This window comes from Taudactylus pleione, unplaced genomic scaffold (genome assembly GCF_031769625.1).
Source record: "Taudactylus pleione unplaced genomic scaffold, aTauple2 ptg000086l, whole genome shotgun sequence".
Taxonomy (NCBI): Eukaryota; Metazoa; Chordata; class Amphibia; order Anura; family Myobatrachidae; genus Taudactylus; species Taudactylus pleione.
The window spans coordinates 12,652,904-12,675,888 of NW_028284488.1; the positions used below are offsets into that span (position 1 = coordinate 12,652,904).

A 22,985-nucleotide genomic window follows, 5' to 3' on the forward strand; every position below is an offset into this window, starting at 1 on the left:
CGGTAGTTTCCCCTATGGGATGGCCACAACATGTACGCCCTGCAAATCCAGGACCTCCTTTGCACTGAAGTAGAAAGTACGTCTACCCATGGAGGAGGCAGAGTCTGGCTGCTACCTGACACGCCTGGTTAAGATCTCTTCCTTACCTATCCATACAGCAATCTCCTTAAAGGAGACTACGGATAGAAGTATTGAAACATGCCTGAAATATATATACTCTCTTACAGGAGCTATTACTTGTCCTGCCAGGGCTACGGCCTTGGTGGCAAAATCAACTGAGATGTGAGCAGAGGCCCTAGAAGACACATTTCCCTCTGATGCTTCTCGGGAACAGTTGTCCTACATCTCTCACATTAGGGATGCAGCCTCCTATTTAGGAGAAGCAGCTTTGGATACTGCTCTCCTAGCTTCCAAAGCATCTGCTACTTCCGTGGTAGCCAGCCGTCTCATTTGGCTTCGCTCATGGAAAGCAGATTCTGACTCCAAAAAGGCTTTGGAGTCTTTGCCTTACTCTGGGGAGATCCTGTTTGGTCCAGAACTGGACAAAATTGTGACTATCTTGGCAGATTCTAAGACTGCGTTCTTACCCATTGCATCTACTACGAAGCCTTGGATAGCATCCTTTCGGTCCTTTCATCCCCAGGGAAAAGCTAAAGGTCAGTCCTTTCCATGGCAGTCGGCATCCACAATGGCCTCCAAGCCTAGGACCAAACAGGCCTGGGCTACTAGACGTCCAACTACCACATCTGAGGACTAGCCCTCACCCTGACGGGGTGAGCCTCTCACCCTGGGGGCTCCTAGGGTGGGAGGTCGAATTCTTCAGTTCGCCCAGTTCTGGTGTCAGACTACCACAGACACCTGGGTACAAGAAGTGGTCTCCCATGAGTATGCCCTCTCATTCCTGAGGAGGACCCCAGCCGTTCTTTTGCACAGGACCTCCATCAGACCCAAGCAAAGCTCTCGGGGGTAATAATTCCGGTCCCGTCGTCACAGCGAGGGATGGATTATTACTCTACCCTTTTCTTGGTTCAGAAGCCCAACGGGTCTCATCAGCCTTTCCTCAAGCTCGGGTCTCTGAACAAGTTTATCAAGGGTATGGAACTTGGGGACTTTTATAGTGTCTCTGGACATTCAGGATGCTTACGTACATGTACCTATAGCGCCGTCTCATCAGCGATATCTCTGGTTTGCTGTCCTACAGCAACATTACCAATTTCAAGCACTGCCTTTTGGGCTGTCTACAACTCCACGGGTCTTTACCAAGATCATGGCAGTTATGGCGGCCTATCTTCGTCATCAAGGGATCAGACTGCTCCCATACTTGGACGATCTCTTGCTCTTCGCAAGCTCTCCAGAAATTCTTCACCGCCATCTACAGGTAAACATTGTTTTTCTACAAACGGCTGGCTGATCAACTTGAAAAAGTCTTCCCTGACCCCTTCTCAAAGATTGGTGCATCTGGAAGCCTTCCTGGACTCTCAGGCTCAGAGAATCTTCCTGACAGCAGACAAAATCTCTGCACTACAGCACCGAGTGCGCAGGTTACTCCACAGTCACCGAGTGTCAATTCACTCTGCAATGCAGACTAGGGATCCATGGTGTCCACCTTCGATATGGTGGAGTTCGCTCAGTTCCACTCCAGGCCCCTACAACACCTGATCCTCTCCAGGTGGAATGGGCTGCCCCATCTGCTCAGATCCCAGACGATGGTCCTCTCTCCAGAGGTTCGCCTGTCCCTATCATGGTGGCTACAGACATCCCACTTAAACAAGGGTCCCCCCTATTGGATCCCGGACTGGGCATTCCTCACCACGGACGCAAGCCTCCGCGGGTGGAGCGCAGTGACGGTCAGCTCTCCTTCCAAGGACGCTGGACTCCAGCCGAGGCAATCTTACCAATCAACGTCCTGGAACTCCGAGCAATCTACAGAGCCCTCACTCTGGCTCAGGATATTCTTCAAGGCAGGCCTCTAAGTGGTCTCTACATCCAGAAGTCTTTCAGCTCCTGGTGAACAAATGGGGTCTACTGGACGTGGACCTCATGGCCTCATGACACAACCACAAGCTTCCAGTGTACGGGGCAGGACAAGGGAACCCGACTCGGCCTTTGTGGACGTATTGTCAGTGAAGTGGACCTTCTATTTTGCGTACTTCTTCCCTCCAGTCTCTCCCTTCTTCCTTGGGTTCTTCGGAAGTTCAAGCAGGAAGGAGGCACAGTCCTGTTGGTACCTCCGGCTTTGCCCAGACGCCATTGGTACTCCGATCTTCAATGTCTTTCCATAGACATTCCTCTCCAACTTCCGCAACGACCGGACCTGTTGTCTCAGGGTCCCTGTCTACATCCGGACTTGGCCCGTCTGTCTTTGACGGCCTGGCTCTTGAGACGTCCCTCCTAAGGTCTACAGGGTTTTCTAGCTCTGTGGTCCAAACCATGCTCAGAGCACTTAAACCAGCCTCTGCCTGGATTTATCACCGGGTGTGGCATATATATTTCCAGTGGAGTGCTACCAGAAACTATGACCCTCTGGTATTTAGGGTTTCTAGAATCCTTGCCATACTTTAAGCTGGATTGGATCTCTTGACTCCGCCTGACCTCTCTGAAAGTGCACGTCTGCTCTGTCCATTTGGTTCCAGCGCAGAATTGCAGTATACAACCTCCCTTTGTTCCTCCTGTGGCTCCGTGGTTCTCAGGTGTTCTCCACGCATGTCAGGAAACTCCATTTGAACCTTTGGATTCAGTAGACGTCATGGCTCACTGCGAAGACTTTTTCTTCTGTCTATAGCGTCTGCCCGTAGGGTATCTGAGTTAGGGGCACTCTCTGGTCGTTCCCCATTTCTGATCTGACCCTGGCTTCCTTCCCAAGGAGATCTCTCGATTTCACCTTAATGAGGAAATTGTATTTCCGGCTTTCAATTTCCAGACCTCTCGGCAGGTGAGGCCTCCTTCAACGTGGTCCTTGCTCTGAAGATCTACGTGGACCGTACTCTTTCCATCAGGAAAACTGACAAACAGACTCTGGCCAGATGGCTTCACTTGACCATTTCACAGGCTTACATGTAGGCTGGCCTTCCTGTACCGGCTACATTATCTGCTCATTCTACCCGCTCTGTGGGTCCCTCATGGTGCGTCTGCCGAACAACTATGCAAGGCGGCCACGTGGTCTTCTGTCCACACCTTTCTTAGGTTCAATGCCTTTGATACATTTGTCTCTCAGGATGCTTACTTTGGACGCCGGGTTCTCCTCTCAGCTCAGGAGCGTCCACACTCTTGAACAACTGCTTTGGGACATCCCCATTGTCTCCCTCTGGAGCCCTCTGGACCCTGAAGATGAAAAGGAAAGTTATGGTAAAACTTACTCTTAACTCTTTCTTCGAAGTCCATAGGGTCCACAGGGCACCTGCCCTGACGCACCTGGCTTCTATGGGTTTCTTCTATTGGTTACTTGTTTCCTTCTCTGTGTGAGAGTGTGATTCTTCAGTGTACCAGTCTTCCTTCTCTGCTATCCCGCTCATGCCTTGGGCTCGTTAACAAAACTGAGTTGCCTTTAGGCTGTGGGCGGGTATAGGGGGGAAGGACCGGAGCATCCTGGGACAGAAAAAAGCTTTGCTGTTGGTATCCGGTCCTCCAGGTACCACCTACCCCCCATTGTCTCCCTGTGGACTTCGAAGAAAGAGAGTTAACTCTCTCTGCTGTGTATTTAGTAAATTGGAACAACTACGGATACTTTAAATACTACTTTTTCCTGAAATCACGTAATGAAACCTCAGAAATAAACCTGTGCTGCAATTTTGCATATGGATTAAAGGTCCGTTTTCAAAGCATATGTATCAGATATCAGCAACACTATTGGGTCAATTAATTTTGGAGCAGTTTAAGTTGCAATGCCAGCAATGGCACCCTGTATCATCCCGAATTCGCCACTAACTTGCATTTCACCAGATTCAATTGCCCTTTTGTTTTAGGTACCACTAGGTAATTACAGGCACAAATCATATTTAAAGCATTAGAGGTTACTCCTGTACATTTTAGTACAAAGCATTGTGGCATAATATTAGTCTATAAGCTGCACGCTTTGATCGTCCAGTAGCCATGATGCATGTGTAACATGTTCGTTACTGTGCAAAAACACAGTTAAGATGATATGGGGAGGTTTTTAAATATTTTCAGTTGATATATTAATTGTAAGCAATAGCTTAAGCATGGCATCTAAAATGCAGCCAGTATAGTACTACGATATGCTTTTAATAGAATAGTATCCCTGGAAAATATTTATATTTTCTTCTTCGGGGTCCATAGGGATCCACAGGTATACCATGGGGATATTATGGTTGGAAGACCAGGCACCAAACAGTTAAAGCTTTGGCTCCCAGAATGCCCTGGGACCTCCTCCATATATACCCTGCCCCTAGCCATAGGACTTCAGTTTGTTCGTTTGATGCGGCAGGATCAGACGCACCTTTGTAACGGGACTGCTCAAGCAGTCAGTCCTAACTTTTTATTTAGTTTTTTTTTATTTGGCAGTATCAAGCGTCTGTATCAAGACGCACGTACTGCGACTCCATCTACCTCAGCCGCAACATCAGTAATTGTGCTAGTGATTTCGGTGGGCCGCGACTGAGCTTAGCTAACAGCAGTGCTGCGACCCGGACTGCACCGGATGCTCGGAGATGTCAGGTAAGGCGATTTCTTCGCTTATGGGGAATCGCGCGTGACAGTCCTTGCTTCTGGTGTCAGATGCACCAGAAGACACTGCTGTCAGGACTAGGGATTGTCCGCATCCTTACTACACCAGCTGGGGCTCTACCGTCTGACGCCGGGGAACGGCAGCAGACGCAATCTGCTGCCACGAGGCCAGCTTACCCGGCTGGTTAATGCAGCTTAGGGGAGGTAAGTGCTCTCACGGCTGCTCCTCCCCCGACCAAGACGCAGTCCCTAGAAGGGGTTTGCGCATCTGGGTTTCTCTGCCTACCCTCCACGTGTATGAGATGCTCACAGTCCACGCTCAGTGTGCCCAGTAGCGGTTGGTTTCCCTGTATACCTCTCCCTTGGTTAAGGTGCTCTTATGTCCTACCATTACTTTGCGTTGCTGTAGTTGATTTAGAGCCAATTGTAATTATATTACATGTGCGTTGTATGTGACTGTTTGCTAGCTGCTGACTGATCTTATTTTTTTTTATTTCTGTCTGTCAAATATAACTATCACTGTTATTTCTTTCTGAGTACTTCACATTCATTGAGATTTTGTGAAGACTGTCACATAATTTGCCTTTACTTAAATATGTTAAAAGATAAAGGAAAACAGGAGGGGGAGCCACCTGTGCTGATTTCATATAAATCATGTACGACTTGTGTCCTCACAGGACATAAAGTAGGGTTTGTGTGTTGTCTGTTATAAAGAGCCACCTCACCAGTTCGGTTTACCTGTTGTTGGACAAGAACCATCTTGGGGTGCCTCTTTGTCCCAGGTTATGATGCAGGTGGTGGATTGTTTGGCTACTCAGATGATGCCTCCTTGGATGGGGTGTCCACATATGTTTACACCTCATATGCATTCCTCAATAAAGGATGTTGATGCCATTCTAGTCAGAGTATGGCACCATCTATTGTTGATAACAGACCAGTGATGACTAAAGCGCCTAAATGCAAGTTGTCTTTCTCAGTCTGCCCAACATATGGATTCAGAGGAATCTGATGATGCACAGGTTTCCTCTTCAGGATCTACTTCTGGGGAGGAGGATCATCCATCTACTGTGGATGTTACTTCTTTGGTGAGGGTGGTTAAATCGCTGCTAGATATTCAGGAAAATGAACCGGCACATAGTAAGAAGACTCCAATGTTTAATCCCTACCGAAAGGTGGTCAAAACAGAGTTTCCTGTGTCTGAACAGCTAACTGAGCTTATTGAGGAGGCATGGGGTAACCCTGATAAGCAAATTTATGTAGCTAAGAGAATAAAATCATTGTATCCGTTCCACCTTCTGTATGTGCTAAGTGGGACGTACCTCCTACTGTGGATGCTCATGTAACGCATTTAATCAGAAATGTTACATTGCCTATTCCATCAGCGTCTTCTCTGAGGGATTCCACAGATGAAAATATTGCCTGAAGACAGGCTTCAATCTTTTTATCATCTGGAGCTGTTACCCGTCCAGCTATAGCTGGAGCCTGGGTAGCCAAAGCTGTTGAAGAATGGATTGAGGCATTGGTAAACTCTCTACCAAATGCTAACAGAGAACAGATGATAAATATCTCCCACATACGGGAAGCAACTTCCAACTACAAATGCCTGAGTCTGAGAAGTGGTGTCTCGGGGGTATGCCCTCACTTTCAGGAGACATCCCCACCAGAAATTTTTTGCCACAAAGCCTCTATCAGATGTGGACAAGGCCTTGGCTTTTCAGGAAGTCAATCACTTCCTGCTACAAGCAGGGGTAATAACCCCTTCCTTGTTGGGACACAGGAACTGGGACTATTACTCAAATCTATTTCTGGTCCAGAAGCCAAATGGGGCATATCGCCCTATGCTGAATCTAAAAACCCTCAACAGGTTTATCCATGTTCCCAAATTTTATGGCTATGGAGCCGGGAGATTACATGGTTTCCCTGGATATTCAGGATGCATATCTGCATATTCCAATTATGCCATCCCACCAGCAATTTTTACAGTTTTCTGTCCTTCAGCAACATTACCAATTTCAGGTTCTACCCTTTGGCCTTTCTACAGCTCCTCGGGTATTTACCAAAATAATGTCAGTCATGATGGTTTATCTCAGGCATCAGGGAGTCAGCATACTGCCATATCTGGATGACCTTCTGATATTGGCACGGACTCCGGTGGATTTGCAACACCATCTTCAGCTGACTATAGCCTGCCTAGAAAGGCACATCACTTTCTCCAACACAGCAGATGGTACATCTTTGAGCATTTCTAGATTCTCAGGCACAAAGGGTGTTTCTGACAGAGGACAAGATTTTGGCCTTCTCAAAGCGGATACACATGCTGCTACGCAAGCGAAGAGTATCCTTTCTGTCAGCAATGCAGGTGCTGGGATCAATGGTATCGACCTTCGATATGGTGGGGTATGCTCCGTTCCATTCCAGGCCTCTGCAAAGGTTGATTCTCTCCAGGTGGAACGGGCAGCATCAGTTAATACGGTCCCAGATGATCTTTCTCACTCCAGAGGTTCGTCACTCCCTCCTGTGGTGGCGCTAAAAAAGGAGCATCTGAACAAGGGACACCCGTTCTGGATTACAAATTGAGTGCTTCTCACCACAGACGCCAGTCTTCGCGGATGGGGGGCAGTGACAGGTCATTACACCTTCCAGGGGAGATGGACAAATCAAGAGTCATCTGCCAATAAACATTCTGGAACTGCGAGCAGCATACAAAGCACTTGTCAGGGCACAGGACCTGCTCCAGGACAGGCCTGTCCAGATCCAGTCCGACAATGCGACTACAGTGGCCTACCTCAATCATCAGGGAGGCACAAGGAGTTATGCGGCCATGAAGGAAGTGACAAATGTTCTCGTTTGGGCAGTACGTCATCTTCCGGCCATCTCGGCAATATTCATTCCGGGAGTACTCAATTGGGAAGCAGACTTCCTAAGTCGGCCGGACATACACGCCAGAGAGTGGTCTCGCCATCTGGGAGTGGTTCAGCTCCTGGTAAACAAATGGGGTCTACTAGAGATGAATCTCATGGCGTCACGCCACAACCACAAGGTACCCAGGTACGGGGCCAGGTCCAGAGACCCAACAGCAGCCTTCGTGGACGCACTGGCAGTAAGATGGAACTTCAAGCTGGCGTATCTCTTTCCTTCAATATCCCTGCTCCCAAGAATTCTCAGGAAATTCAAGCAGTAAGGCGGAACAGTGGTGGCCCTGGCTTGGCCCAGATGTCATTGGTTCACCGACATACAGAATCTGTCGATAGACACTCCGTATCCTCTTCCTCTGTGGCAGGATCTGCTAACGCAGGTTCCCTGCCAACATTCGGTCTTGCCCCTTCTGGCTTTGATGGCGTAGCTCTTGAATCTTCCATCTTAAAAGCGAAGGGATTTTCCAGTTTTGTAATTCAAACGATGCTTTAGAGCACGGAAGCCTGCTTCTGCCCGCATCTATTACAGAGTTTGGCATTCTTTTGGTGTATGGTGTTCTCATAAGGAATATGATCCTAAGGTGTTCAGGATTTCAAAGATACTGGCTTTTCTGCAGGCAGGGTTAGACAATTTCTCCGTCTGGCCACTTTGAGAGTGCAGGTTTCTCCACTGTCAATCTGGTTTCAGAAGAAGATTGCTGCATTACCAGATGTTAGAACTTTTTTCCAAGGAGTTCTGCTCGTTCAGCCTCCTTTTGTTCCACAGGTAGCACCGTGGGATTTGTCTTTTGGTTCTTAAGGGGTTACAAGCTTCCCCCATTTAAATCTTTAGACTCTGTAGATTTGAAGTGGTTGACCGCAAAGACACTTTTTCTTCTTGCTATCTCTTGTGCTCGCAGAATCTCAGATTTGGCAGCGCACTTGTCGCTCACCATTTTTTTTTTTTTCACCAGGATAAAGCTGTTCTTCGTACAAGGGAGAGTTTCCTTCCTAAGGTAGTGTCCCGTTTTCATGTAAATGAAGAAATTGTTGTTCCAGCTTTTCAGGCGCCAGACCTTTCTATAGGTGAAGCCACCCGGGATGTAGTTCATGCTCTCGGTATTTATGTGGCGCGTACAACCTGTGTTAGAAAATCAGATGCTCTTTTTGTATCATATGGTTTTCACAAACTAGGGTGGCCAGCTAATAAGCAGACTCTGGCGAGATGGCTACGCATGACTATCTCAGGTGTACACACAGGCTGATCTTCTTGTCCCAAGTACGGTGACAGCACATTCTACTCTGTCTGTAGGGCCATTGTGGGCTTTCAGTCGTGGTGCCTCTGCTGAACAATTGTGCAAGGCTGCCACTTGGTATTCTGTCCACACTTTTCTTAGGTTTTATGCCTTTGATACTTTTGCCTCCAAGGATGCTTCCTTTGGGCGACGAGTTCTTCTTTCTGCACAGGAGCGTCCCCCTGCCTAGGGAAACTGCTTTAGGACATCCCCATGGTATCCCTGTGGATCCCTATGGATCCTGAAGAAGAAATATAGAGTTATGGTAGAATTACTCCTTTTCTTGAGGTCCACAGGGCGCCCACCCTGATTCACCTGGCTTCATTGGGTGATTTTCTTTCGGTCACAGATTCCTTCAACTTCTGTAAGAGTGTTTCTGGTGTACAATTGTTATTCCTACTCCTGTCTTTAGGCTTGTTAACTAAACTGAAGTCCTATGGATAGGGGCGGGGTATATATGGAGGAGGACCATGGCATTCTGGCCAAAGCTTGAACTGTTTTTATTGCTTGGTCTTCCAACCATAATATCCCCATGGTATCTCTATGGACCTCAAAGAAAAGTAGTTATATAGGTAAGTCTACCATAACACTCTCTTTTTTTTTTTTTTTTAACAGTTTAAACTATTCCAGTGCCAGTATTTAATATATTTATGTACTTGTAGGTTCCTCGAGTATTCTGAAACCTAATTTGCGCAAACAGAACATTATGGGTCTGAATCAGGGTTGCACACTAATGCCACAGCCGAGGGGATTTGTACAAAGACACCCACCGGCTGAACATGGAATGTCCGTCTGAACATGGGCGCCAAAATTTGTGAAACTGCTGCAAAAGTCGCTGACCGCTACACGCCCTGGCCAGCTACCCCCTGTTACCACATAGGAACTCCCACTGAAATTGCGCTCCTCTGTGTCCAAATACGTCCTGCTGTTTAGGAAGTAACCTTCCGGAATGCATGCGCAGTTCAACTAAGATGCAGGCGCAGACTGAAAACTTCAACTGCTTGTGTGCGGCATCAACATAGCGCGCACCTCTGAATCAGGACCTATGATAACAATTTAGATCTAGCATTGTTACTTATATTGCTTCATTGCTTTAGGGATTACATTTTGTGTTGTTTTTTTTCTCAACAGAATAGAGTCTGTATCTCAGATAAAGAATTCTCTCCTTAAATCTTACCACCAATCAAATATTATTGAAATCCTGCCTTATCACCAGTGCGACAAATTGTCTACGGAAATATCAGATGATCTTGCATGTCTCATAAGTATCCAAAGTCAACACATCATTTCCAGACTTGCTGTCTACTTGACGGGTAATATTACTTCCTAGCATTTTTTCAATTTTTTCCATTTTATATTGGTAATCTAGACAAGGATGCTTTCATCATGGTTAGGTGGAATGCTTTACATGGGAAGCCCCCCCATCTACAAGGAAAGACTATTATTATGACAAATGGACGTTACAGCTGTAGCATGTGGGTGTAATCACTTCACTCCCTGTTGTTAATGGCTTATCCACAGGTTTTGTTATCAGCACAATGCAATCTATTGTACAGCTATAGGCAAAAAGCATACATGCACAGTGAGGCATCATACCTCTTACAGGGTTTTTTTCTGAATGGTTGGATTTTTCTGGTTGAAGTAGCAAAAGTTGAAGTGACTGGTGTTTTATTTGCAGACACACCCAGCACCATGGCTGAGGAGTTTGAACGAAATGGGATCCTTGTGTATGATGTTGATACGTTCATAGGAAAAATTCAGAAGGTGGATGCACAGCTCCAAGCTTCATGTTGGTGAGTGTGTTCATTTCTGAAACCGTCTTTACTAAACCAGATGGCTTGATGTCTCCACCATTATTCACTGACCACTTGGGGCACTTTTTCCTAGCTGAAGAGGCAGTAAGGAGACAAACATGCAGAAAAAGAATAATTATTGCCATTATTTGTATTCTACTTGAAATACCTGGACAGTCATAACTTAAGGGTAAACATCTTAGGGCCTGCTTCAGCTTTGGAAATAGAGTAGGACAGAGCATGTAACTGTGCATCTTGGTAAAACCATGCTGCACTGCAGGTGGGGCAGATGTACAGAATGACTTCTTGGGAGGGGCGTGACCAAACCGAAATGTAAATTGCAGGGTAAAAATAAAGTTGTGCAGTATTTGTGGGCTACATGAAAAACAGCCAGTATTTACCATACATGGAAAATTAATGTATGTATTTGCTCCCCTTGCATTGCTACATTGTTTGTGCAGGTACAGTTACTTGCTATATCTAAAGAAAGTGGTAGGTGCGCTGTGAATAACTCCCAATATCAGCTGTGTCTGACAAGTGTGTTCTGCACCCCACAAACGATAAACTAAAAGGAAACAATGTAAAGCGCTCAAAACTGACAGTTGATGAGTCCAATGTCACTCTTTAATAATTAGACAATTATTCAAGAATGATTTATATAAACCTAAAAACACATTTATTGATATAAAATACAGGTCTCATTCTACAAGCCTAAATCTAAGAAATGAACCACAGCTCTATGACTCAGAATTGTAATGTGAAGTATCTCAGAGCTGACACAATGTGGCATAAAAGTATCCAATAGACAGTCTATGGAAAATTGTGGTCCTCAAATAGACTGCTGAAATATGTAAAAGTTCCTCAATGTGGTTAAATGGAAATGCTTATAGAGTCTCTTACCGCTTATTGTCCAGAAATAGCAATGAATAGCATTGAGCCGAGTAGATAGTAAATCCCAAAGGGTGCTGGTTCCACTGATGTTATAATTACCTGTCAGAGGGATAAATTCCTTGCAGCAAAAGACAGGTGTGGTTCCAAAGATGGGTACTCCGCAATGGTAAACTGCCTTAGTCAGCAGAGTAGAGACCCGAAAAAGAAGCACCACTGGTATATACAGACACCACAGGTGGGAATATTCTGCTGCCATAGAGTATTGGAGGAATAAAAGTAATTTACTTCTATTTACTACTTTACTTCTATTCTTCTATTTACTTTCAACTCCATTGCAGTCATAATGTGCCCAAGCATCATATAAATGAGGTGGGTTAAGTATAACTGACCGTACAAAGAAGCCCTCTATGTCTAGGAGGTTGTCACAGCCCTCGTAGGAGGATCCTTTATTGCTTCTACCACCTCACAAATGTTCCTCTTGTATGCCTCTACAATGATAGCCTTGAGCCATTTTACAAGAGTGCGTTTTGATGGAGCAGCTCCTCAATGGGGAGAAAGTTGTAATGTCTGTCTAAATTCAGTTGTTCTGGAGAGAGAAATGCGAATTACCCTGACAAGATCCAGGGTTTGTAATTGCTCTTCTTTCTACTTCAGGGTCCATAGGGTATCCACAGGATACCTTGGGGTATAGGTGTGACGTCAGTCGCAGGGCACCAAAGAGTTAAGCTTTCAGCCTCCCAGGATGCACTAGGTCCCCCTCCTATACCCCGCCCCCGGGCCAAGGCACCTCAGTTTAGTTTGGTGCCCGGCCGGAGTCGGGTGCACCTGTTGGAGTGGGGGCTAGAAGAGCCCCTGAAGCTTATTCTTCATGCAGCTGTGGCTGCACAACTGGATGTACAGCATGGACAGTCAGTCCTGACGTCCATGCTGTCTTCCCTACACCCCGCCGGTACCAGAACGCCGGTACTGATCCGGGGATGCTGGTGGGCGTCTGGGGTCACAGCTAGCGGTGACCCCAGATGCTCCGGACCATGGCCGGATTCAAGGGGGACAGAGGTAAGCAGCGGGGTCCCGCGGTGGGTCCCCGCTGATCACATGGTCCTAAGTCCCCAGGCAGGGGGCTCCCTGGGGACTGGCTGCAGCGTGGAGCCAGGCGACCAACCTGCGCTTCCACTACCCCCTGGGACAGCGGACCGCAGCATAGCGGTAGCGCTGCGGCGTCCCAGGGGTTAAATGCATGCCAGGGGAGTGCGCCTTCCCTGTCTCACAGCCGGCGCCTCCCCCGCTGCACACAGCCCTCTCTGCATGCTGCCGACTGGTCCTGTGGCAGCGCTCCTCCCCCAGGCCAGCCTCCTCTCTGCTCCTCGGCGGCCATCTTCTCCAGAACGCATGGTGAACGCTGCTGGAAGCGCTGGACGGAAGCATCGTGGTCTGGGTCCCCCCGCATACCTCTCCTCCGCTGTGGTCAGGTCTGTGTATGCAGCGCTGTGTCCTACCAGGCCCTGTGTCTGTGTAGTTGAGTGATCAGCGCTGTTAGTGCAGGAATTGTTATTTCTCTGCATTGTATGTGACTGTGCTAGCGCTGCTGCCTGTAATCTTTTCTTCATCTAAACTGTCAGCTTTATTACTGTCCCTGTTCTTTCTGCTAAAGCCCTTGCGGTGCGGTGCTGCAGGGTGGTCTCTCGCCTATTTAATACTTAATTGGTGAGAGAGGTCACATACGTGGTGCCATCATGTCTGAAAGTGATTTTCCCCTCCGGCTACAGTGTACCACGTGCAAAGTACCGTTAGCGGAGGGGGAGGGTAGCGCGGAGGGCCTTTGCCGGCAGTGTTTGTCCATGGCGCGGCCTATTACGGTTACAGCACCGGTACAGGAGCCGCCCTGGGCTTGTTTCGCTCAGGCGTTAACAGCTTTAGTGGGCCAGTTAGCTCCGCAGCCCGCGTTTACTCCGATGGGTTTGTCCCAGCAGTCTGTGGTGTCGTCACCCATACAGGGGTTCCCACGACAATTGGTGGTACCCCACAGTCTCCCTATTTCCCCGCTCCCGGGTTCTCAGGAGCCAGCGTGGGTTAACTCCCTGACGAGTTCTGTACAGCACTTGTCGGATGTGTTGCAAGGGGAGTCTGTGATGCGGCCTCATAAAAGGCCGGTGGCGTCTCTGTCCGCTCCTTATGAGGATGACGAAGGGACGTCTGATGATGGGGAGATTCTGGATCCTTACGATCAGGAACCTTTCCATACTAAGGACGCTGATGCTAAGTCCAAAGTATATATTCCTGGACTTATTCGGGCGGTCCGCACAGCCTTGGTGATTGAGGACGAAGTTCCCCCAGCGGCTAAATCTAAGTATGCCTTTTTCAAAGATGTGAAGGGCGATGCCACAGTCTTTCCTCTTTCGGGTCAGTTGGTGGACCATTTAGAGGAGGCGTGGAAACAACCTGGCAAAAGATACCAGCCGCAGAGACGCCTGGCGGTGGCTTATCCGTTCGCGGATAATTATTTTGCGAAGTGGGAATCCCCTCCACAGGTGGATTCTCACGTGACCCGTCTTGTCCGTAGTGCCACATTGCCGATGCCATCCATGTCCTCCCTTAAGGATGCTACGGACCGCAAGGTAGAAATCTGCCTGAAGTCCGCTTATTCCCTTGCAGGGGGGGCAGCACGGCCGGCTATGGCCATTTGCTGGGTTGCCAGAGCGATGGAGCGCTGGGCGGATTCATTAGGGGCTTCTTTTGAATCCGACTGTCCGGCCGATCAGGCGGAGTTGATTGGCAATCTCCGTGATTCGGCCACCTACATCAACGAGGCAGCTCTAGACATTAGTACTCTGGTGTCTAGAATTTCTTCAGCAGCGGTAGCTGCTCGTCGCACCTTGTGGCTGCGATCCTGGAAGGCGGACGCAGATTCCAAGAAAGGTCTGGAAGCGTTGCCGTTTACCGGAGAAGTTCTCTTCGGTCCGGATCTGGATAAGATTGTGGCCACGCTGGCGGCAGCCAAATCTGCCTGTCTCCCGTCGGCCGCTGCTCCTTCTGGTTCGGGACCATCGTCCTTTCGGTCATCTAGGGCCCAGGGCAGGCCCAAACCACAGTCGTTTCCTCGACAGGCTGGCCCTAAGAAATCGGTCAAGCCCCGGAAGCAGGCATGGAGTACCAGACGTCCGGCCCCCAAGCCAGATGACAAGCCTGCGGCCTGACGGTCCGGGCCTCCCTTTGGGGGATCCCAGGGTGGGAGGCCGCCTGCTACAGTTCGCCCAGTGTTGGTCGACCACTACGACAGACACTTGGGTTCTGGAGGTGGTTTCTCACGGATACGCCCTCTCCTTCCGGCACAGACCCCCGGCTCGCTTCTTCACCACGGGTCTCCCATCAGACCGGAACAAGGCTACGGAGCTGCGGAAGGTATTGCACACTATGCTCCAGGCTGGAGTTATAGTGGCGGTTCCATTCTCCCAGAGGGGCCACGGTTTCTATTCAAATCTATTTTTGGTACAGAAACCCAATGGGTCATATCGTCCGATTCTCAACCTCAAAGCACTCAACAAGTCTTTGCGGGTCCCGAAGTTTCGGATGGAGACCCTACGGTCCATCATTCTGGCGCTGGAACCTGGGGACTACTTGGTGTCATTGGACATACAGGACGCTTACCTGCATGTCCCTATTCTTTGGCGCCATCAACAGTTCCTCAGGTTCGCAATCAGCAGCGACCACTTCCAGTTTCGGGTGTTACCTTTTGGCCTGGCAACAGCACCACGTGTTTTCACCAAGGTGATGGCGGTCATGGCGGCTTCTCTGCGGCTGCAGGGAGTCCGCATGTTGCCGTATTTGGACGACCTGTTATTGGTGGCAGGATCTCCAGAGCTCCTGTTACGCCACTTGGACCTGACCATTGCACTGCTGCAACGGCACGGCTGGCTAATCAACTGGCAGAAGTCCACTCTAATCCCGTCTCGGAGGATTCTGCATCTTGGAGCCTTATTGGACTCGGGACAGCAAAGGATCTTCGTGACGGAGGACAAGATCTCTGCTTTACAGTCAAGGGTGCGCAGTTGTCTGCACAGCCGCCGGGTGTCCTTACACTCGGCGATGAGGTTACTGGGCTCCATGGTGTCGGTGTTCGACATGGTGGAATACGCCCAGTTTCACTCCAGACCTCTGCAGCACCTGATCCTGTCCAAGTGGAACGGGCTGACTCAGTCTCTGAAGTCCCAGACGATTGTGCTCACCCAGGAGGTTCGCCTGTCCCTTACGTGGTGGTTACAGACGACCCACCTCAACAAGGGACGTCCGTTCTGGGTTCCAAATTGGGTCCTGTTGACAACGGACGCCAGTCTTCGGGGCTGGGGAGCAGTTTCGGGTCCACACTTGTTCCAGGGCAGGTGGACGCCGACAGAAGCGGAGCTTCCAATAAATATCTTGGAACTCCGTGCGGTCTTCAATGCTCTCCAGCAGGCACAGCGGTTTCTCCAGGGTCGCCCGGTGCAGGTCCAGTCGGACAACGCTACCACCGTGGCCTACATAAACAGGCAAGGAGGAACTCGCAGTCGGGCGGCTCTCGTAGAGGTCTCTCGGATCCTGGTTTGGGCGGAGCGCAATCTTCCGGCCATATCAGCGGTCTTCATCCCGGGAGTGCTCAATTGGGAGGCGGACTTTCTAAGTAGCCAGGACGTTCATCCGGGGGAATGGTCCCTGCACCCGGACGTTTTTCAACTACTGGTGGACAGGTGGGGTCTTCCAGAAATCGACCTCATGGCGTCCCGGCACAACAACAAGTTGCCGGTGTACGGGTCTCGCACAAGAGACGAAGGGGCGTCTCTGGTGGATGCTCTGTCCGTCCGGTGGACGTTCCGGTTCGCATACCTGTTCCCTCCGGTCTCCCTTCTTCCACGGGTAATCCGGAAATTCAAACAGGAAGGAGGGACGCTCCTGTTGATAGCTCCCGCGTGGCCCAGACGGCACTGGTTCTCAGACCTTCAGGGTCTGTCCGTGGACATTCCTCTGCGGTTGCCGCTACGACCGGACCTTCTGTCTCAGGGTCCTTGCCTTCACCCGGACCTGACTCGGCTGTCTTTGACGGCGTGGCTGTTGAGACGGCCATGCTGAGGTCCCGGGGGTTTTCCAGCTCTGTGGTGCGTACCATGTTGCGAGCTCGGAAACCGTCTTCCGCGAGGATATACCATCGCGTGTGGCATACGTTCTTCCAGTGGTGTCGACCGAGAGGTTATGCACCGCGGGAGTTTCGTCTGTCTCGGATTCTCGCCTTCCTGCAAGCGGGACTAGATCATGGGCTTCGCCTTGCTTCTTTGAAGGTACAGGTTTCGGCCCTATCTGTCTGGTTTCACCGTAGGATTGCTACAATCCCGGATGTGCGCACCTTTATGCAGGGTGTTCTCCGCATTCAGCCGACCTTTGTTCCACCTGTGGCGCCTTGGGATTTGGCTGTGGTCCTGAGGGCTCTCCAAGGACCGCCGTTTGAACCACTGGGCTCAGTGGATCTTAAATGGCTAACAGCTAAGACTGTTTTCCTTCTGGCCATTGCTTCGGCCAGACGTGTTTCTGAGTTAGGGGCTCTTTCTTGTAGACCCCCTTTCTTGGTTTTTTATGGGAACAGGGCAGTGCTCCGCACTCGGCCCGAGTTTCTTCCCAAAGTTGTTTCCCAGTTTCATATTAACGAGGAAATAGTTGTTCCGGCCTTTAACTCACCGGGTCTTTCCGTGGGTGAGGCCTCTTTGGATGTTGTGCGGGCCTTAAGGACTTATGTTGACCGCACTTCTTCGTTTAGGAAGTCGGACGCTTTGTTTGTCCTCTATGGCTTCCGTAAAAAGGGTTGGCCTGCTTCAAAGCAAACTTTGGCAGCCTGGATCCGTATGGCTATTTCTGAAGCTTATCTTCATGAAGGCCTACCGGTCCCTCCTTCTCTGAAGGCTCATTCCACTAGGTCTGTGGGTCCTTCGTGGGCAGCTCGACGTGGTGCCTCGGCAGTTCAGATCTGCAAGGCTGCTACGTGGTCTTCTGTCCATACCTTCGTGAGGTATTACAGGTTTGACACCTTCGCCTCTCAGGATGCTTCCTTCGGGCGGCGGATTCTCCTTTCTGCACAGGAGCGTCCCCACCCTTAAAGGATACTGCTTTGGGACATCCCCAAGGTATCCTGTGGATACCCTATGGACCCTGAAGTAGAAAATATGAGATATGGTAAGAACTTACCCTTGTTATCTCTATTTCTACGAAGTCCATAGGGTTCCACAGGACTCCCGCCCTGTCGCACCTGTGCTGCAGATGGGCTTTGCTCTGGTCACCGGTTTTCCGTCTCCCTCTGGTGAGAATGTGATTCTTGTATGTGTCCAGATCTTTGTTCTCTCTCTTCCTTCTCCTCCTCCGGCCTATGGCTTGGTAACTAACTGAGGTGCCTTGGCCCGGGGGCGGGGTATAGGAGGGGGACCTAGTGCATCCTGGAAGGCTGAAAGCTTAACTCTTTGGTGCCCTGCGACTGACGTCACACCTATACCCCAAGGTATCCTGTGGAACCCTATGGACTTCGTAGAAATAGAGATAACAAGGGTAAGTTCTTACCATATCTCATATTTTATCATAAGTTGGTGGTAGGAAGGAAGTATAATTTACCGTATTAATGGCCGGTACACACTAAGCGATATGTTGCCCAATTCTACAGATTGGAGCAACATATCGGGCACATCGGCCAGTGTGTATCCACTATGTCGCTGACAACTACGTGCTGCAGGTCCGACAGGCGACCTCATTAGCGAGGGCCATGCTGCCGAATGCAGCATGGCCTTCGTCGCTGCCGGCTAACTAGTTTGGGTACCGGCCTTAAGATACTTCATAGAGACATATTGCAAAGGCTCCGTGGGAACAGCCATTGGAGCATCTAGTACAAGATTACAGCCACTAAGTGCCATACAGAAGGTTTAATATGAATTCTAATTCTTTTTACTGCTTGATAACTTGGAAAAATAAGTTTTTCCAATGCTAACCTGGTGTCCAGAAAGCACTGTGCAGACACCACAACTATCAAGATAATTCTTAATGTCTAATCTCCTGAAGAAAATAAAGCCTCTATGGAATGGTAGAAGAAGCAGGGTCATATTCACCACATAAATATCTTCCTAAAGATTTTTGTTTTCTGGTTTTCAGACGTACCTCAGAGATTTGCTTGTGTCTTAGCAACAAATGTTCAAGTGCTTAAAGACCAGACCGTGACCCAGTTCCTGCTTGCACTCCGAAGGTGTCCCAGGGACCATCAGGGGAACAAATAAGCCACTTGCTCCCCTGGGTATACGTTCAGGAAGCCGGCGGATGGAGTGCCGACTGCCGGCTTCCAGACATTGTTATCCCGACTAGGGACGAATGACAGGCATCTAAATCTAGATGCCTGTCATTTGACCGACGTCGGGAGACCGGCGCCCGGCATCCCGATTGAACGGATGCCGGGCGCCGCAGCGAACATCCGTGTTTAGGTCTCCCATGAGGGGGCTTAGGGTTAGGCACCCCCGGAGGGAGGTTAGGGTTAGGCACCGCCCCGGGGGACTTAGGTTTAGGCGGCAGGGAAGGGGGGATTAGGGTTAGCACAGGGGGGGGAAGGCTAGGGTTAGGCACCCTAAAGGAGGATTAGGGGGTAGATTAGGTTAGTGAATACTTACCTAGGGACGATCGGGATTTCTTCCTCTGTCGGCCAGGCGCTGTCGGGATTTGAACCGCCGGCCAGGGGTCCAGCGGTAATTCATACCGATTCCCTCCCCTGATGGTCCCTGCAATACACCTCTGGGAGTATTCAGTATTCCTTTTCTAGCTATCGTTGCACAAACTCCTCTTGCTCTGCTGATAGACAGGAAAAATACACTAAGGGGAATGAAGAGTTCCATTCTAAACCTTCTGGGAGGAGGGGGTTCTTTTTCCTAGCTGATTAAGGAGTTAATCAGTAAGTTATGGCTGCCATGGAGTTGAAAAAATGGAAATCACTTTCTCTTCTACTGTTAACCAAATAAAGGCAAAACACCATCTTCCTAAGAGAGGACAAGTCATTAGCTATCTTTAAATGTATCTGCCTCCATGTTTATCAACCCAGATCTTCTGTTAGAAGTGTATGAATTATGCCGGACGATATGTCGTCCGATCCGGCCGGATCGGACGACATGTCTGCAGCATTGTTTACTGTGTACCCTCAATGTCACTGATTATGTGCGCTCCCACGCATAGTCAGCGATATCGCCCGCAGGTCTGACTGGTGACATCGTTAGCGGGGGCTCCAGGCATTGGCAAGTGTGTATGCACTTGCCGATGCCGGGACGCATCGCTAACGAGAAATCGTCTAGTGTGTACTGGCCTTTACTGGTTAGTTCATTCTAAGAGATTTATATTTGGTTCAAATTCACTTGAGATTGTATGAACTGTTTGCATTCAATAAAGACTGGAGATGAAACTTTGACCTATAGACTTAGGAGGCAGCCATTTTGTGCGCCGACTGGTTATTCCTAGAAATGCACTCTATAAATAATAGAGGTTACTAGACCCTAATGAATTGATAAAGTAAGTTGCATTCTTAAGAATATTGGGTCAGTCTAGTTGAACAGTTGTTGTAATGAAGAATTATTTTCTGCTTCCTAACCCAAATGTTGTTTTTTTTGTTTGTTTTTTTTCAGGTCATGATGCATAATAAGGTTATCAATATAGCACAAAGGAAATAAAGATATATACATGTCAAATACATTTTTGTAAATAAATATAGAAGAAAAACAAATGGAAATACAGCTCCAGTTTGTGGGTAACGGCACTAGGCAATAATGTTTACCTGGTGTATTTCTATTTAAAATCCGTACCTTAACAGCCACACGTCTGCTCTTATTTCTGTATGTATGTCTGTCTGTATGTCTGTCTGTATGTCTGTGTTTATTTACTTTTGCACCTTCAAACTGTATTTGCTGGGGATTTTTTAGATATGGCTTCCTGACTGCGGACCACTTTAAGACTGGTTCTAGTAAGCGTGTACAGTCACATAATGTTTTGTTTAATGCATCTGTAGTCTGAAAATAGATTTTTTGAGGCAATGCATCAGTCTCACTAAACATTACAAATAATACAAAACAAGCTAACTACATTACGGTTAGTGTTTTTTTTTTTTTTTTTTAACATAATACTAATTTTAAAATATCTAAATTATTTGCGTTCATAGGAATTATAATAAAAAAAATATTTTGTTTTACAGAATGTTATTTATAAGTAGTCAAAATAATACTTAATGTATACCACAATTTAAATACTATATTTTTTGTCTTCTGATATGCTTTGTAAATTAATGTATGCACAACATTAAGCTATTACAAACAGCTTAAAAACTAGCTAGTATTATAAAACAATGTATGTTACAAATCAACACTTGTACAAATGATATGTTTTAATATTTTTCTTTTTTGACTGTCATGTCAGCTTCAAAATGTGTGTAGTAGATCTTGTAAATAGAAAGGTTCTCTGCTAATTTCTGAAAGTATTTTTTTTGTATGGAAAATGTACAGTGACCGTAATAGAATTTCTTTATTGACCTGTTTGAAAGAGTCTTTCTAACTATTTTATAAATAAAGTGTGCAGAAAAGAATTTTGACTTTGAAAGCATATGCAATAATATAATTTGTATCGAAGACGCTTTTACCTTTTTCATGTCACTCATTTTATTAAGTTTTCATATATGAATGAATGGACCTGAATAATGCGTGCTTGATCAAACCCCATTTCTGTTTATACTGTTTTTAGTAATATTGCCTATTTATACTCAAAAAGCATGTTAGAATGGAAGAATTGAGAGCATAAACGTCAGTTGGTGCACTGAAAGAACAGTATATTATTTGTAGAAGATTGGCTACACTAACATAAAGATGCGAGTAACACCATTATGTCATAACCCACACCAGCAGTACAGTAACGTTACCAGACTAGTGCACAGCACTTTAATGCTTGTTGGTTTTTATTCTGTAGCCACTCTTTTGGTTTGCACCCTGTTATTATACATATTGCTGTGACCTACATGCATACCAATGTTTAATCACAATTCATAACTCCAATCCTATTTTTATTGGTGCTAATTGCGTTATTGTAATACCTGTAAAACTATATATATATATATACCTGAAATACTTATTTGTCTGGCTATTTCAAAGTGGAAATAAATCTGAAAAAAATATATATATTTTCATATGCTGTAGGCAATAATTATGTGTGTGTGTATGTATGTATATGTACATGTATATATATATACTACGGATTGTTAATACGGGTGTGTTTACAAATTATTGCTCAATGAACATTGTCACATTTCTGTATACCATTCCGACTACCTATATATGCTCAGCGTACATTGCTACAACATATCTATACACAAAGTTCTGTGTTCTAGCTGATTTGCTCTCTGTATATACAGCACAGTATTGTCTACTTGGAGAGCGGTCTTCATGGCAGATGTTGGTCAGCAAGCGCTGGCAGTATAGAACTGCTTGATTTTACATGTGCTTTATTTGTTTTTGATAGTTAGATTCACTTTAAAGTCTAGTTCATATACAAACTTGTATTGTCAAAAGAGGTAGCTAGGTTATTATTGTAGTCAAATGTTTCAATTAGCATCGTTCATTTACTGCACGAGAAAAAGGGTAGTAGCTGAAGACTCTTACGCCCTAGGCTATTCAATTAGAAGCCCTTTTCCTTGTGCTGTAAATCTGTGGCTAACGTACGTTAACCCATAGATTCCGGAATAAGTACCCAGAGCTATGTGTTACAGCTGTCACGACACCCGCGTTAAGGGCAAAAAAATACCACTTAATGCGGATGTCTGTTCGTGCATCAGGAGGAGGTGAACAGAAATCGGCGTTGTCTGCCATGGGCTGTAATTGAATAACCCCAGGCACCACATTGCTGCTAATTAGCCCTTTGAGGCTAATTGAATTCAGCCCTGAAAGTGTTAGTTTTTGAAAATAGTTTTAAATAATAATTAAATAAAAGAAAAATCTACTCACAATTTTCTACTACATATTGGTGTCTGGTTTGACTCCCATGCCACCTTTTATTACCATACTATCAGTATTACAATGTTCTATTATAAAATATCATAGTTATCTACTTGTCATACATCATGACTACCTATTCTGATAGCTGGTTGTATATTTCAAAAGTGTCTTTCTCATATCCATCTGTCTCATACCAATCTCTGGTATATTATCAGGAACATATACATTGACAGTCGCCTCTTATTTTCATGCAGTACGACTTAGATAAAAGACATTGGGCCTGATTCTGAGTTGCACACAATTTCATCTGATGTTTAGCAGACTGCACGTGTCCGAAGGCTTGCATACACAACTTAGAGCAATTACAAGTGATTCAGAGGGATTATGAATCTGCGGTATCTCCATTTGCGTCTGTTTGGAAGT

The 22,985-nt window shown here is 47.2% G+C and overlaps 1 protein-coding gene across 1 annotated transcript in view; it reads left to right on the forward strand.

Annotated features, from left to right (window-relative positions):
- The window catches only part of TASOR2 (transcription activation suppressor family member 2), a 115,989-nt gene extending 95,293 nt beyond the window's left edge, over window positions 1-20,696 (forward strand). The window contains exons 21-23 of the mRNA XM_088468704.1: window positions 10,004-10,185; window positions 10,551-10,665; window positions 20,214-20,696. Of these exons, the coding sequence (XP_088324830.1) occupies window positions 10,004-10,185; window positions 10,551-10,665; window positions 20,214-20,220 (304 nt within the window). The 3' untranslated portion in view covers window positions 20,221-20,696. The remainder of the gene's footprint in view (window positions 1-10,003; window positions 10,186-10,550; window positions 10,666-20,213) is intronic.
- Window positions 20,697-22,985: the final 2,289 nt, after the last annotated feature.